The sequence below is a fragment of the Buteo buteo genome, chromosome 19 (genome assembly GCF_964188355.1).
Source record: "Buteo buteo chromosome 19, bButBut1.hap1.1, whole genome shotgun sequence".
Lineage (NCBI taxonomy): Eukaryota > Metazoa > Chordata > Aves > Accipitriformes > Accipitridae > Buteo > Buteo buteo.
In genome coordinates this window covers 10,883,713-10,901,038 of record NC_134189.1, presented here as the reverse complement: position 1 = coordinate 10,901,038, position 17,326 = coordinate 10,883,713, and the positions used below count along the sequence as shown (strand labels likewise).

General features: G+C 37.5%; 1 protein-coding gene across 8 annotated transcripts in view; it reads left to right on the top strand.

Moving 5' to 3' along the window:
- FGD4 (FYVE, RhoGEF and PH domain containing 4) overlaps positions 1-4,591 on the top strand; it is a 106,305-nt gene extending 101,714 nt beyond the window's left edge. For all 8 annotated transcript variants that reach the window (XM_075050907.1, XM_075050910.1, XM_075050909.1 and 5 more), the window contains 3 exons: positions 2,121-2,261; positions 3,896-4,036; positions 4,219-4,591. In XM_075050907.1, coding sequence (XP_074907008.1) covers positions 2,121-2,261; positions 3,896-4,036; positions 4,219-4,476 — 540 coding nt within the window. In that variant the 3' untranslated portion in view covers positions 4,477-4,591. The remainder of the gene's footprint in view (positions 1-2,120; positions 2,262-3,895; positions 4,037-4,218) is intronic.
- Positions 4,592-17,326: the final 12,735 nt, after the last annotated feature.

Below are 17,326 nucleotides of genomic sequence, written 5' to 3'. Positions count from 1 at the left end.
GACCACAAAGACCTGCAGTTAAAACTTTCTCAATGGATTGACTTGGAGCTGTTCCCAGCTGGGTTCAGTGTGTAACTGTCTGAACATGCGTGAAGCATCAGGGAAGGAGAGAAGGTTAGAAAGGGAAGAGAGTATTACTGCTGCTTTCCATGTATGGTGCTACGGTAACATATTGTCGTGCTTTAACCCCAGCTGGCAACTGAGCCCTATGTAGCTGCTTGCTCACTCCCCTCCGGTGGGATGGGGGAGAGAATCAGAAGGGTAAAAGTGAGAAAACTCGTGGGCTGAGATCAAGACAGTTTAACAGGTAAAGCAAAAGCTGTGCATGCAATCAAAGCAAACCAAGGAATCCATTTCCCACTTCCCATGGGCGGGCAGCTGTTCAGCCATCTCCAGGAAAGCAGGGCTCCAGCACACCTAACGGGGACTTGGGAAGACAAAATGCCATCACTCCGAATGTCCCCCCCTTCCTTCTTCTTCCCCAGCTTTATATGCTGAGCATGACGTCCTATGGTCTGGAATATCCCTCGGGTCAGTCGGGGTCAGCTGTCCCGGCTGTGTCCCCTCCAACTCCTTGTGCCCCCCCAGCCTCCTCGCTGGTGGGGTGGGGTGAGGAGCAGAAAAGGCCTTGGCTCTGGGTGAGCACTGCTCAGCAGTTATGAAAACATCCCTGTGTTATCAACACTGTTTGCAGCACAAATCCAAAACATAGCCCCATACTAGCAACTATGAAGAAAATTAACTCTATCCCAGCCAAAACCAGCACACGTATGCCTCTTTAAAATGACTATGATATAGTGATATGATTTGAGAATTTTCAGAAATTACTAGAAGATGAGCAAACATACTGTTCTTGCTTTTCTTGCCATCCAGCAGCTCTACCTTTCTCCAGCAGGTGGTAGTGCAAGCCCAGGTTTAATCTTTGTCTTACAGGTTCTCTTGTATGATTTCTTTATAATGTTTTTATGTGGTATGAAGGCTTACTGCATTCACAGTGCTACTTTTGTGCTTTGCAGGACTCCAGAGACTTTTTCAGAATCTCTGATTTACTGATTATACAGATGTCATCTGTTGGTTTTTTTCCAGATCATTCTGTTTTAACTCCTCTGTTAATCTTAAGATCACAGCCTTCCTTCTTATTCCACGTTTTGTTTAGTCTTCTAACTACTTCCTTCTATTGTAGTTCCACCACATCTCCTTGCACTTTAATTTTTAATTTTAAAATTTTTAAATGAGAATTTATTTGGGTCAGTGATGGTGTCTTTCCAGCAGTGACTAATTGGGAATACTTAACTAGTATTCTCTAGAGATACTAGTTGAAGGTAGTGATCTAGATTAGTACTACAGAGCCCTGGTCCACAATATAATTTTGTTCAGGTGTTTTAGTGGTTCAATTCCATTTGTGTACCTTTCTTTCTTGAGATAACTACATTCATATTTTTTTATGCAGGGCATGTTTTTCACCTGAAAGAGTAGTTCGGTGGAAAAAAAATTTAATGAAAGAACTTCTCCCAGATCTCTCTTGCATTTCAGTTAGAGAGAGAGAGAGAAGAAAAATTAGTGTGATACTGGTTTATTTATTCTGTGTACTTATGAACAGATTCTAAAACTTTAAATTTAATATCTATTAGCAGGTTAAAAAATTAGCCATTTCTGATTTTATTAAAATTTTTTTATCATTAAAAGTGCATCTCAGTTGTACATTTCTGAGGTTATGTAGAAAACAAAATGGTAAATACACCTTTTCAAGTTGGCATCTAAAGAAACCAGAGGATTTTCTTCCTGCAGCACGGCTTGTGCTATATTCTGATTCTATTCCTAACTTTAACCTACAGATAAAATTGAAAGCCTAATGTGATTTTGTGCAAAGTACAAAGTTCCACCAGGTAAATAATAAAAAGCACTTCTAGTTAAGAAGCAGTGGTACAAATTTGGAAAATCATTATTTTCAATTAAGTTGTTGCTGACATGTCATAAACACATTATCTTTCTTGTTCTGTATAATCAAACGATATATTACTAAGTAGGTAAAATAATACTAATTTTTAGTCCAATTCTGTTTCTGTAAAGTTTTATCAATACTTAAATTTTATATGTATGTTATCTTTTTTGTTTCTAAGGTGGTTTGCTGGAAATGTTCTGATTACAAGGCACATCTCGAATATGATGGCAATAAATTGAACAAAGTCTGTAAGGACTGCTATCATGTTATAATTGGTTGTACAGATAGTGAAGAAAAGAAGAAGAAAGGCATCTTGGAGGTATGTAATTTAAAAATACTATATGTGCATAGTTGGAAACAGTTTTGGCTAATCAGCAGGTGAAAAATGGCAGCATTCTTGCAGGGCTATTTTCTGTTTGAGAAATAAAGCGTGTGGACCAAATTCATGCCATCCAATAGATTTTAGTTTTTACCATTCATCTTTCACGATACTGTTTTGTTTCTTAGAACTTTTTTTTAAAGGGGGAATTTTGAACCTTAGAGCTTGTTTGCTTCACTCCAGTTACATCAGTTAATGTGATAAAACGTTAGCTTTCCATATAAATCTTCAGTTTTCTTCTGCACTTAAGCTGTCATAGCAACAAACCCCACTGCTGCTACAATGGTACTTGAAAACATACACCCAAATTGAAAGAACTGGAGATGGAGGAGAGGGCAATGGGGGAGAATTTTGCTATTCAGAGTCTGAATAGTAAGATACTGTTTTGATCAGTATATACAATGTACCTTTAAATCAAGTTGCTCTCAGCTTTTGACATATAAAAATTCAAGGTCTCAGTCAGACAATAAAGAACCATGTTTCTCTTGTGATTGGGGGAGAAATAGGCATCTTAGAATTACAATTAACCACATTTCTTAAATCCCCCTTTATAGGCCCTTTAAAAACACATGACATACATTAGAGAAATATCATCCTAACTTTGTCAAGACATATATTTATCTTGGGATGTAGTAGAGAAGGATTGACCCTTAAGCTAAATACCAACAGAAAAAGAAGGCAAAAATAAGATACAGATTGTAATTCCATATACAGTTCTTAATCCATGTCAGCTTGACTACACTCTTAAATGAGAAAAAGTAAGGCACACAGAACTCCACTAGCTTACCTTATAGTCAAGAGGCTGCTGTTTCTTGGCATGATGGCTTTTTTAAGGTAGCTGAAGAAGCTATAGAGTCTCTTAGAAACGCCTGTCTGCATGCCAGATCTCATGACAACGGAGTGGTTGGTACCATGTTGCAGCATACAGACAGCATCACTACTGGAAGAGGAAAAAAATTGATGCAAGCCAATTTTAACATATAATCATTTTCTGTTCTTTCTGATCTTCTCAGGATCACTATTTAATATGAGTAGCATGTCACTCTCTCTTCAGATTTTAAGCAATTCACCCAATCTTTTTCTCTGGGATTAGTGCTTGCATTCTTGTTATTCTTAGAAATGTGTTTGCATCTGATCCTGTCATAATATTTTGACTGCCAAAATAGAGTTATTGTCATATTGGATAGTTAGTAGCACTTCAATGCCTAACATGATGTTATTTTAGCAATCAGACATTGTTGTAGATACTACGATACCGAGAAAGGCTAGCTGTTGTGGCAAAATGAAATTTAGAGTGATCTAGAAGTGTAAAATCAAAAACTATTGATGAAAGAAGGAATAGATTACACATGTTAAGGGAGTACATGTTGTGATTGTATGTATGTAATATATAAATATTCTCCATAAATCCAGTCCTTTGTGATCTTATTTGGATATTTGCTCAAGCTCTTTTGCAGATGCTATCCAAGATTTGATATGAATGGTGATGATTTTCTACTTTTCTGTTCTGTATGTTATTAGTCTGTATTTAAGGGAAGTTTATTTTTGTTTTTATGTTTTATACTATCTCCTAGATTGAATCTGCAGAAGTCTCTGGAAATAGTGTCATATGTAGCTTTCTTCAGTACATGGAAAAATCAAAGCCCTGGCAGAAAGCATGGTGTGTTATACCTAAACAGGAAGCTCTTGTGCTGTACATGTATGGTGCTCCCCAGGTATGTACAGAGGAAATGGAAAAGATTCTAGTAATTATTGTCACTGACATCTGAGGAAAAGAAGTCAAATAGCTTGGGAATGGAGGAAAGACCCAGGTGTTTTCACCAACCTGTATAGTAAATGAGAGGTAGCAGGCAGATTAGTTGGCTGTTCTTAATCAAGAACTTCTCCTTCTTCTTAGGATGTTAAAGCTCTGGCTACAATTCCACTTCTGGGCTATACAGTAGATGACACTCCAAGAAGTGCTGACCTCCCGCACAGCTTCAAACTGACCCAGTCTAAGTCTGTGCACAGCTTTGCTGCAGACAATGAGGAACTAAAACAGAAATGGCTAAAAGTTATCCATTTAGCTGTCAAAGGTGAGACACCAGAATGTCAAAATGAACTGCAAGTGAATTTAGAAGAGCAACCTGAATCTTCTAAAACATCTGAATGCTGAAACTGAAGAACATATGGTATTTTTAAAAGATTTCAATTGAATTTGTGGTTAACCTTTGTGTTAACCTTTCTTTGCTCAATCAAGAAAAAAAAAAAGAAAAAAAGAAAAAAAGAAACTTCTTACTACCGTACACATCTTAGCACTTTATGTTTGGGAAAAATTCTGGTCTTCTTAGGGATCTTTTTCTTATATTTATGTTCTGCCAATAAAAGTGATGTACAGGTCCATTTCAGAGAATTTTTTTAAAAATGTGAATGCTATTAAAAATGCTTACTAACTTTACTGTACTACTTGTTTGTCATGATGCAAATTTTTTTGAAAATCCAGTTGCTCTTTGGTTAACATTTGCTACTTTCATTAAGAATGCAAATATTGAAGCTTCCTACTTACACGTTAGGACTCGCAACAGGATAAAAGATATACCTCCACATTGCCAAAATAGATCTGTAGTTAAATATGCAGGGACAGTTTGGTTTAATGTATGTAGTTTATAGATTGAATTCCACAGATCTGTACATATGTTGTATTCACTTGTCTCTTTTTAATTAATGCAAATTGCTTTCACAGGTATATTGGCTTTTAAAGTTTCAATTTATCAAGGAAACAATCTAATAATTTTCAATCTAGAAATGAATACCTAAAATATGAGAAAATATATATTATATGTACAGTATTAAAAATGTACAATACTTGATTTTTGCTCTGATTTCATGATACTGGGTTCCTATTAGTGGATAATTTATTTAAAAAGCATGTTTTCTATTTGAAATTAAACAGTCCTAAATTAACAAATACTGTTCAGTGATTTGTTTTAATAGCTGACATTTAATGATCTTGATATTTTTATGCATTAAAAAAATAGCAGTAATGTAAGTGGCATGCAATGGACAAATAATTCCAGTTGTGTTTAAAAGAGTAGTCACGTTTCTTCAGTGTCCTATCACTGTTATCTTTTAAGAGTGCAGTAGTTCGTTACTCAAATGCAGTATGTGGTTTGAGAAAACCAACAGATTCTAGTAACCTATATGCTATTATGGTTATTGGAACAAAAGAACATTTTGAACTTAAATATTTTAATTTTTGCAGAAGATTAGATACTGTAATACTTATTTATGAAAACAATCTTCAAGGATTATTGTTGTAAAGTGGAGCCTGCTTTATACGAATTGAGTATGAGGTCTGAGCCTGCAAATCTCAAGATGCATTAACTGACATTATTTGCATTCAGCTTATGGGAATAAAGACTTGTTGGCCTTACAGTATTAAGTCCCTTATGAACTTCCATTCCTATTAGGGTTTTTATACATAGAGGCAAATTACCTCCCTAAAATTCTTCCGGTAACATCCTTGGATGAAATGACAAATTCAGAGGTAATGATTGACTATCAAGTAGACAATTAAAATCATTGCTATCTTTCCTTCTCTGACCCCTCAAAGGAAGGAAAATGTGTAGCTTCTACAATCAACTTGGCATAAGAACATTCAGGAGTCTTACTGCTCAATATAACTGCGATCTATTTTAAATCATGTCAAGCTGAAGAGCTCAGGTTCAAGTCCAGTTTTGTTAGCGGCAGGAGGGCAGAGTTAAATTGTTGCTTTTTTATAATGAGCTTTCCAAACAAAATATTCACTGAACTCCCACTCCCACTTTACTCTTTCTGTGACACTATAGGGGAAAAACAAAAACAAACCTCATTTAACATTTAACAAGGGATTGTTAAAGTAAACTCTGTTTTTAGTGTCAGGCATACATGAGTACGTAGTGTCTATCATTCTTTGGTAAGAAGAATGTCATGCAACTTAATGTTAGTGGGCTGGATTTTGCTCTCACCTCCACAAATCCAAAATCTACCATGGCCTTCAGACTTCTAAGCTTTACACTAGTGTTAGTAAATATCAGGATGTGGCATTGTAGAGTACTAACTCTACAACTGACTTTGTGCATGTCAGTTCTCAGTTCTTCCTCAGGTGCTCCACGTGTCCAGATTATTCTGCATGTAACCCTAGTATCACTTTTATTTGATGTGCAAGCTCTTCTGTAATTCTATAAGAGATTTTAAGTTACTTCTACTGTCAGCTGTATTTACCTTTAGTTACGGGCAGCTCAAGCCCTTTTTGAGTACCACCAAATCTTCGCCAAGGTCTCTCTAGCTAGTATGTGTTGTCTTGTGTGTACCTTGGCGAGGGATGAGGGAACATTCAGGTAAGCAAGAAGAACTCTCCATGGCTAACTTTCTTTCATGGTCATCTCCTGAAAGTGGGTATCTTCTAAAAAAGTCTCAGTTGCAATTGTGGTATCTGGAGAGTCATCTTACCGCACCCCAATGTATAAAAACATGCTCAAGTTGTTGAGTGTAAGGGGAGAAGTTGCCTTAAAGGAGTTCCCAGATAAGACGGACTGAGCTGTACTGAAAATAATATGATGGTGTGACTGTATTCGTGTAGTACGCTCTATTTTCTAAGCTCCTGCAAACTTAATTCTGAGCCAAGTAGGAAGACCTATTCCAGCTAAATGATTAGGGAAATGATGAGAAGCAGCAATTTCTGGGCTGCCTTATTGTTATAGTGGTACTGAGTAGCTGAAGCCGCTTGAATGGTTTCAGTATCTCCCAGATGAAGCCCTGCATTTGGGCATAAACAATTTGAAACAAAGTTAGCATTGGGAGTTATTTATTTGGATGTTAGCCTCGTGTTTGCTCTTAGCCATTAAAGTTTTTATAGCACGGGATATTTTATTGACCCTAATGAAACCTATTTCATGTTCTCAGAATCAATTGCCTGGTCAGAATTGTTCTCTTCTGAGTCAGAATGTCTTGGCACTCAAATGTATGGTTCTGTGTGTATTTTGTAGGAAAAGTATGTACCACCAATATTAAAGGAGATCAGAAGATGGAGAAGTTGCTTCTAGATTTAACCACCCTAACTGTTTTACTCCATTCTCCACAGACAAGCCCTCCTACAGCATCCAAAACTCTAAATTGTAAATTATGACTGCAGAGGAACAAACTGAAAATAGTAACTGCTGTGGCTTAAGTATCATGATGAAAGCAGTCAAATTTAAACCATCATTCTAACAAGGTATAGGGTGTTCCCACTTTAGCTGTTAAATTCTTAAAAAAAAAAAAAAAGGCATTACATTTATTAGCACAAAGCTGTGTGTGTAAGGAATAAACTATAACTGAGCCTTCATTCATAATACATGAATGTATGTGAATGGCTCTGCTGAATTATTTAAGCTTTGCGATTCTTGTGTTCAAGAAATGCTTGTTTCTCACTTTAAAAGTGATCAGTCTTCTGTGCAATTTAAAGCAGACCAAAAGTTATCTTGTGTGTTTTTATCTGCGTTCAACCAGAACAACGGCTTAGTTTTATCGTGAATATGTTTTGAACATACTAATATATTTTTCAAAATGACTTAATATTTTTCCCCTATCATGGAAAAATAGTGTATCATGATATCTGCATGTCTGCACCATTCTTCCAAATCCTCTAAAAATTGTTTTCTGGTATCGGGTACTCCTGCTTGGTTGAAGATCTGCTGTAAAACCTATAGCATCTACTACTTTCAAATCCCTTAACACGGAGTAGTTTTGTTTATTCCAAAATGTATTTAATTTTTATGTGCAAAGTAGACACTGAGAATACAAAACATTCTCTTCTATTTGGAGTAGAATATTAAACCACTTTAATGCATGTAATATATAGTGGCACCTTTTTATGCAAAACCATCTCAAAGTGCTTTATAAATCTCCTCAAAGATTCTAAATCCGTTTCATAGAAAAGAGGATTTTTATTCTTCATATTTTTAAATTATGGATGTAGCCAAGGCACTGATTAAATGTAGAATAAATACACTACCACCTGAGTAAATTTTAGATGAGGTTACAGAATTACACTCTAAAGAGTTCCAAGTGGAGTCAGGAGGAAAAAAAAATAATATATATGTATATATAAAAATAAGTGGGAAAGATGTGGAAACACTTGACAGGTTCTTTGGGTTTTGTTGGTTTGTTGGTTTTTTTTTAAACCTACATCTCCACGTAGCTAGTATAAAAACTGGTCAGCTTTTCATTTCAAGACAAGATTAAATAAAATGAACAGAGGGTAGTGGTTCTTTTTACTGAAGGAAAGGCTTTCAGGAAAGAAATAAACATTCCATGTAGAAATAATTCTAAGCAATAAAAAAGGAGCTTTCTCCATAAATTTAGAGATCTTTAGCTGGTGTAAACTAGCATAGATCTGCTGGAGCTATTACACCTTCAGTGACTTAAATTCATGTAGAATCTGCCTTACATTATATAAAGACACTTGTGGAAAATCAAGATTTCACCAGTTTGAGCGCTGCTGACTTACTATGTCTCATCTGGAATCACAGTGCTCAGTTGAACTCCAGATGGGTTTCAGCTGGAGATAACTGATGTAGGGATGAATGTAAACAGCTGGAAATACATATCAAAAAAAAAAACCAAAACATTGGAGAAGAGAAATAATTTTGTGGCAGAATTGACTACCCTCAAGATAAATCTATTGGTGAAATGGGCATCATTCTTAGTCTGTGGTGTACTGTTATTTGAAATCTGAAATGAAATGTATGGAGTTACGTTTTTTTCTCCAGTCTGTGGCCCTATTGGTAGGAGGAATTTACCTAGCTAGTTCGGACCCATGGGACTGTAGTGAAGTATGTTCCTTGCATAGGAGTTTTAATCTGCTGTTTCCTAAATCCTTTTCCTTTAATAGAACATAATGTTAACTTAATGATTGTATATGTGTGTATATATACACATATGCATATGTATGTGTGTGTATATGTATATATGTGTATTTATATATTTGAGACTATTATTCAGATGACCTGTTTTCAAGCAGTATTTTACAATCAAAAAATACACTGTGCTGCATTCAGAATATAATGTATAGTGACCGTGTTGAGTAAGCTTTTCAGAAGAAATAATCAACAGAAGTAGATCTACTTTTGTGGCATGTTTACTATTTCAGCCTAATTTAAAAAAAAACAAACAACCAAACACGCTCAATTCAGTAAGACATTCAATCTGCTTCCTTTAAAACCTCATGATTAAATTCCTCCCAGACTCAACTATGGCATTTTGCTTTCACCCCTTCCTCTTCCTAGCACAAGTGAATGTAGAATGTGGTTTTTCTGTACTAAAATCTTCAGGCAGATTTCTTTGAATAAAACATGTTTTCAGCCGCTGCGTAACACCAGTCTGCTTCAGCTTATAGTGCATCCTTGTAGATCCATTAACTATTTATGGTGAAAACATTCAGAAAGGGGGAAATATATCAAAGTATTTTTGCATGTATGTGCCCCAGTATTTTTAAGAAAGAAGCCAGATTTGTTGCATATAGGGAACAGTTTGCAATAGAAGTATTGGGTTTTTTCTATTAGCATGTTTTCTATTCTGCAGCTCCCAAGGCAGATTAATACATTAATTTTAATAGGAGCTGGATCAGTTGTAATGTTTGACATCAGAATTACAGGCTACACATGTTAATTCCCCTTCATTATGGAAACATTTCTGGGTTTAATTGCAAAAACGCTTTTTTAAAAAAATACTAATATTTGGAAGAGGTGTAAATTTGTTCTGGTTTTGCAATAAAGTGAGGAATATTAAAAAGGTGAAATATAAATGCCGTTTTAAGTTGTGCAAATGTAAGTGGTCATTTTTATGGTCAAGAAATATATGAATGTAAAAAATTTTCAGATATTGTATATATTTTCTGTAATATATGTATATTTGGTCATAAGGTGGGTGGAGAATTGTAAAAATTAAGCACTTTAATTCCTGTTGAGTACTTAAAAAGAAAATAAATTTGTATCCTGTAAAATAAAAGCATCATTAAATAAGTATTGCTGATTGACTTTTTTGGGGGGTCCACATACTGTTTACTTTGCTAATGAGATCTTTAAACTGCATTTCCAATTGTGTGTGACTGTAAGGACCTATCTGTTTTGGAACACTGGTATCTAATTTGCTGAAGTGCTGGCTACTCACAAGTACTGCGAAGTCAGTGGAAGATATTCTGAATATATAAAGGGCTGTATATAATGCCATGACATCTTAGGTTGGGAAGATAAAAGACGTGGTCTCTGCAATCCTTCACAGTTTAAATCCAGATATCTATAATGGGAATAATAATGTTCTCTCATGTGACCAGGACATTATGAGAGAGAGTACTTTATGGGCTTCTACATTGCCACCCCCATAGAAAAGTGCAGAAAGAAAGGAACATATTCAGTGTAGCCCCACGTCTTTCTTACTATTACTCAGGCACTGCTCTGAACAAAAGGATGAAACAAAACATTGAGCAGCTGCTCAGCATAATCTCTTGTGCACTCAAAGTGGTGCTGCAAAGCAAAAATGATCAGGTAATTAGCTGGATCATGATCCTAAGCATAGGCAACTTTGATTCTTTAAATTCATTCGCTAGCTAAGCATACATTCAGTTTATGGAAGTGCCACTTAAACTGCAGCTACACCTTTTTTAAGTGTCCTTTACCAGACAGAACCATTTGCAGTTGCCTCCAATTTCCATCGTGTACACAGTAAACCTGTTTTGCCTGTATCTGATTTATTCTTGGTATTCTTCTGCAGGTGGGCACAAAGTTGCAGAAAAGACTTCCCCCAAAAGATAGAGAAGAAAAATTACTGTATTACTTGTTCGTTCCTGGAAGGAGTTGCGTACAAGAATTTTGTTTAGTTTCTACTTTTTCTTCTCTTTGCAAACACAGTAAACAAATTGGTAGTTGAAATAGGTACTGATGAAAGTAATGCTTCCCTCTCCATTTAGATAATTTTTCCACTAATTTTTTTGATTATTTTTTTCCCCTTGTGATTAACTCTGTTCCAGCACCATTATTTTCCTCATGAAACACAACACAATGCCTTCTACATGGAGACAAAAATAACAGAATTTACCCTGAAATGTGCTTTAATAAGAAAATACGATTATAAAATTGAAACTACAGGAAATCTGTAATCACAGCTCCTACTTAATTCCTTTATATCAGCGGGTTTAATAAGCACTGATACTTCTACGTGGTAGCAAATTGCCCAGGAGCCCATCAAGTACAGGGCTGGTAAGTAAGTGGTGGGCGTCATCTCCTCTGGCTCTCCCCAAGAGCCTGACTAACACTGCCTCGTTACCGGAGAGTTGTTCTTGGCATTGTATGAGTTTCCTCACACGAGAGAAATGGCGTGCCTGCCTTTGGTAAACATAATACTTGGAGCTTGTTCGCTTTAAAGGAATTGCTCTGGGGGGTCCTGTGGTATCTAATGAACAAGCGGAGGGATCCTCATGACTGTGACCGTTTGGTCTTGGAGCCGCTCACCCTCTGCCTCCTTGGCCCTGCGCATTAGGCAGCTCTGGCAATATTAAGCTTTATCAGCCCTTGTTCACATGGTAAATTAGGATACACCCAGCTGAGTTTATTTGCTTGAGGTCTACCCCATGTCTGTGTTGCTGCTTTCTGTTTCTGTCTCAAAAACGTAATGCTGTGGTGTCATGAGCAGTATGTGCCACCTGCTCTCTATCTCAAACTGTTACATTTCTTTGTGTTACAGCATAGTTTTCAAATTACTTTCCCTGATTTAAAGTCTTAGGTTGGGAAGAATCCATCACATACCCAGGTTAGTTTTCCAGTTGTTAGCTACACTCTCTGAACTTGTTTTTTTTTTCTTTTTTGTTTCTTTTTAATGATTCTTATCATTAGTTAGAACTCATGTAGTCTCCAACCATGAGGATCTTTTCAAGGGAATTCATTAAAAATTTCAACCACCAAATCTCAATATATTTTTGTTTGCTAAATGAAGGAAATCACTGTCAGAAGCATCTGCCTATGGAATACAGCTTTAGCTAAGAATCTAGGGTGAGACTTAGTGGGCTGCAGATGGATTTCTAGATCCCAAAACTTCTTCACAATAGTTTTACTGAGTACCACCCTACTTAACCTGAAGATTCCAGAGGTTTCTAGATTTGGTTTATGCATTTGTAATATTAAAATAGCTCATGGCTCAAGAACCAGATATCGCCTTGGGAGCAGAATCCAGCCAGGATTACCCTCTCTTTCTTTGGCCTCTCGTAGCCTTGTGTTCTCTTCCACCCCTTCCGACTCCTGGCTGTGAGCCAGGCAGTCGCAGCACTCTTGCATGGGAAATATGGAAATAAACTCTTGAGTCCACTGGACACCGAACTTGTATCTCTGACTTTGTGAGCTTGTGTTCTGAAGTCAGGGTGGATGTTTGTGCTCTCTTTTGAACATGTTTTAACACAGTACGCCCAACTCATTTTTCCAAACGCTAGGTAAGGGTCCCCACTTCAGGGAAATGGGTTCTGGACTCTGATTGCTACTGAATAGAGGAGCCTTCCCAGAGTGTGAAATTAAATGAATGACCCCGCAACGGAAGAAGATAAGACTTCAACTGTAATTCTGTTTAGATCTATTGCCTAGCTATGTAGAACTACCTGCTTTGCCTGTTCTGCCTTACGTGTTTATTGGCTCCCAAGAGGGAGCCAAATCTTTTAGCTCAAGGCTTTGGGACACAGCATTTACAAAAGATCTACCTTACCTATGTTGTATTTTGGAATTCAATTTCAGACTAGCACTAAGGCGGTCCTATTAAATGAATGCTCTTCACTGTCTGAAGTGCATCTTGCAGTCCTGTTTCACATGAACAGACTTGCACCCATGTGCTCCAAAACACCTCTGTGATGCAAAGCAACTAAGTGTGCAAAGCACAACAGGTAAGACATCAAGTGTCTGCTCCAGAACTGCAACCCTGACCTGAACTAAAAAGCTTAAAATAGATACACTTGAAGCATCCATTAGTCTTACATGCAGGCTGTGATGTAAATCACATATGCTTGATTGTTATATTTCCAATTTAAACTTAAAATTGTGCCCATCATGATATAAAAAGCAGCATGCACAAGAAAACATGCATTATAAAAACAAAAAATTAAAAATGCTCCTCTTGGCATACTATTTTATCTTAAAAAGACCACCAGAGATAGCCTTATTTAAAATACTAGATCCAGAAGTAGAAGATACAAGCTCAATTGCTCCTGAATACCAGCAAGTTTTGGTTGGAGTAAGGTTTTTTCTTTTCCTTTCTAGTTATATTGCCTCAGCTGAATGCTAACTAAGTGTGCATTTTGTTTTCCAATAAAAAGTTACTTTCTTGATAGCAGGCAGGAGGTTATTTTGCCTTTATTCCCCAAACCTTGGTCCTTTAAAGTAAAAAGTCTTCACCTTACAATTGGACTTCAAACCACTGGAGTGGTGAAAATCATTCATGAAGCAACTGTTGCTATTGTGTTTTTTGTTCCAAGAAGTCTGACCACCCCAGTCGTGGGGGTGAGGGAGCACTGTTTTACAGCAGCTCAGAATGATACAGCGATTATTTTCATCTCCAGCCAAAGCTTTTATCTCTATTGGCCTTGTCAGAAATGCTGATGTCTTACAAACACCGGAGTGCTCAAGCTTTGTTACTGATTGATGAACTTTGACTGTTGTTTGCCCTGTGGCTATTGCCATCTGCACCCTGCCCCTTCCTTAACTTGAAACCTGCTTTCAGTTCTGCAAGCATGTTTTACAAGAAGTGTGTGACACCCCAACTATTCAATGAATTTAGATAAATAACTTCCCTGTGGGTAGACTGAGACAATATAAGGAACTCTCAGTTGTTTAGTTCACCATACTGTCCAGCAAAGTTGCATCCCTGCCCCAGGATTATTTTGTTTTGTCAGAGACTGGGTCTCAGCACAGGTAACACGTAACTCGGGGATTCCTGTCATCAGCACTGTGACCTTGTTACAGCCAGCTGAAGCATGTAGGAGAGCTCACTTTGCCAATTCAGCAGAATCCCTGGACTATGGATTTGAAACCTCTATTTCTGTTTCTTCTGGAAAAAAGAGCAAGTTTTAGAATCCGTCAGCTTGGGAAATCTGTGTAGAACATCCAAACGAAGGGTCATTCCATCAAGGGATTTCAGGAATTTATTTATCACAGCTTCTAAGGGTGTTCGCTGTGCAGATGTCTGGTATAAGTGCTATGAGAAAGTGTTATAGCTACATCTGTGATGAGGTTGCTCTGGAAAATACAAAAACACCATTCAGTTTGGCTTCACGTAAAAATCAGGCTCTGCCAGACCCATATAATCACTGTATTGCATGGTTCCAAAAGGTGACGTTACCAAGGAGTAATTTACAGAAGTATTTTGCTAATAGTGTTTGTGCAGAACAAAGTAGTATGACTATGTATGCCGTGCAAATGCTGTGTTACATACTTGATACGTTTCAGTGTGGTAATCAAATATTTCTTTCTCTAGACAAATATGATGGCAAGGAAATAGGCTTTACTGAGGTGCTAGTTTGTGGTCTCTTTGTCTGGCTTAAATTAATTAAATGGCAAATGACTTGTCCACTACTGTCAGCATGTCAATATAAAGAGACTCCAGCTGTCTGAGCAAAAATGGAAGCAGATGATGTGCAAAACTATGAAGAAATTCATATCATGGAGAAGAAATACTGGAAATCTTGTTCTCAAGACTTCAAACATAAAACCAAGGAGGCTTATAATGAAATTAGAAGATGACAAATTTAAAACTGACACCAAATTGATTTTTTGCACTATGCATAATTAGATCATGAAATTTACTGTCACAGGATGTCATTGGAGCCAAGAATTTAGCGTGATGGGACAAAAAAAACTATTACACGGTAAATAAAGCAATCTAGTTTCCAGTAACATAAACCAGAAGAAATATTGAACTGTCTACTTCAGATCTTACACCAATATCAAAATCATTTAATACACAGTTTTGTAATCAGAAGATCTTATTACTGCATTTTTATATTTTCCCCAGAGGGCTGATGCTGGACGGTCTTAGAGATGAGATTCTGAGGCAGACAGATGTCAGGTCAGATTCAGTGTGGCAGTTCCTGTTTCCTCATGTCAATTAATTTTTAGTAAATAACCAATCTGACTACTACTGCCTTTTATCAGATCTTTGAGTTTCTTGCTCAGTACAACGTAAGTCAGCCATGGAAAGTTAGAGTTAAAGCTACAGATGCCCATTGCTTGCTGAAACATTTATTGCTTTGGCACAGTCCTCACCTGGGCTGGGGTAAGTGCTGTATTTTCTAAGTTGGTACAGGACGTGACACCTCATAGCAGAGGTGTTTCCAGCTCTCACTTTTTAGCCAGAAGTGTACAATGTGTTAAACTTTGCATTCTGATGTTTCTTAGTCTTATCTCTTCTTTAGTGCTTTTTTCTTGCTTTCCTTCATTAATTCACTTCCTCCGTCTGTGCTGTGCTTCTCCATTTGGGTATCCAGCCCTTGGTAGGCCTTTTGACATCTCTGCTGGGCAGGCTAGGTTATCTCAACTCAGTTCAGCAACGGATAGTTTCTCTGTGTGTTTCTTGAAATATTATACTGATAAAATTCTAAGAATAGCCATATTGGGACAGACTACAGAGCAGGCAAACACAGTACTTCTGGATGATACCCTCCCAGCTCCCAACCATTGTCTGCTCAGAAACATCCAGAGCTAGATTTGATTCCTACATAGCTGTTTATTTACATGCAATACATTTCTCTTCCTTAAACTTGTCCAAATGTTATCTGAATCCACTTCAACCTTTACTGTCTCCAACATCCTTTGGCAAGGAGCTCAACAGGTCACCAACCCACCCACGAGGGGCTACTGTCTTTGTTTTGTTCTGACCTGGCTCCTAGTTTCATTAGATGCTCCCAAAATACTTGTATTGGAAGGGAGAGTAAACAAAACTGGTGGTCTTCCACCCACTCCAGGCTGCTAATGATTACACAGACCTCTAATCCTCCCTACCCCCCGCCATTTCTTTTGTACAGTGAAGACTCCTAGCTTACTTAGTTGGTCTTGATATCGAAGCTGTTCCACACCTTTCACCATTCCTGTTGTCCCTCTCTGACTCTTTTGCAATTCTACATTCTTTCTGAGATATCTCCCTTCTGGTCTAAATTAAAATATAAACCAGGTTGCACTTGCTCCATTTCACAGTGGTGTCCATGAGGTCATATGGCAAGATAAGGCAGGAGAGGCAGGAGAAAAGAGATTCACATAGAGAAATAAGCTGGTGTTATCTATCTACTTTATGTGCCAGCAGCTTCTATTCTTGTGCAACTGGGATGCTTTTTTTTTCTTCTTCCTTCTTTTTGTTGCGGTTTAGCCCCAGCTGGCAACCAAGGACCACGCAGCTGCTCGCGCCCCACCCCCCACAGTAGGATGGGGGAGAGAACTGAAAAAAAGTAAAATTCATGCGTTGAGATAAAGACAGTTTAATAGGACAGAAAGGAAGAAAAAAAATTACAATAATAATAATAAAAGAAGTGGAATATACGAAACAAGTGATGCACAATGCAACTGCTCACCGCTCACAGACCGATGCCCAGTTAGTTCCTAAGCAGCGATTTGCCCCCCCCCCCCCTCGGCCAAATCCTCCCGGTTTATACACTAGGCATGACATCACCTGGTATGGAACACCCCTTTGGCCAGTTTGGGTCAGCTGCCCTGGCTGTGTCCCCTCCCAACTTCTTTTGCCCCTCCAGCCTTCTTGCTGGCTGGCCATGAGAAGCTGAAAAATACTTGACTTGGTACAAACACTACTTAGAAACAACTAGAAACATCAGTGTGTTATCAACATTCTTCTCATACTGAATCCAAAACATAACACTATACCAGCTACTAGAAAGAAAATTAACTCTATCCCAGCTGAAAGCAGGACACTTTTCTTTTCCTTACAGGGACTCAGGGAAGGAAAGGAGGCTCCATGCTAGACAGGGAATG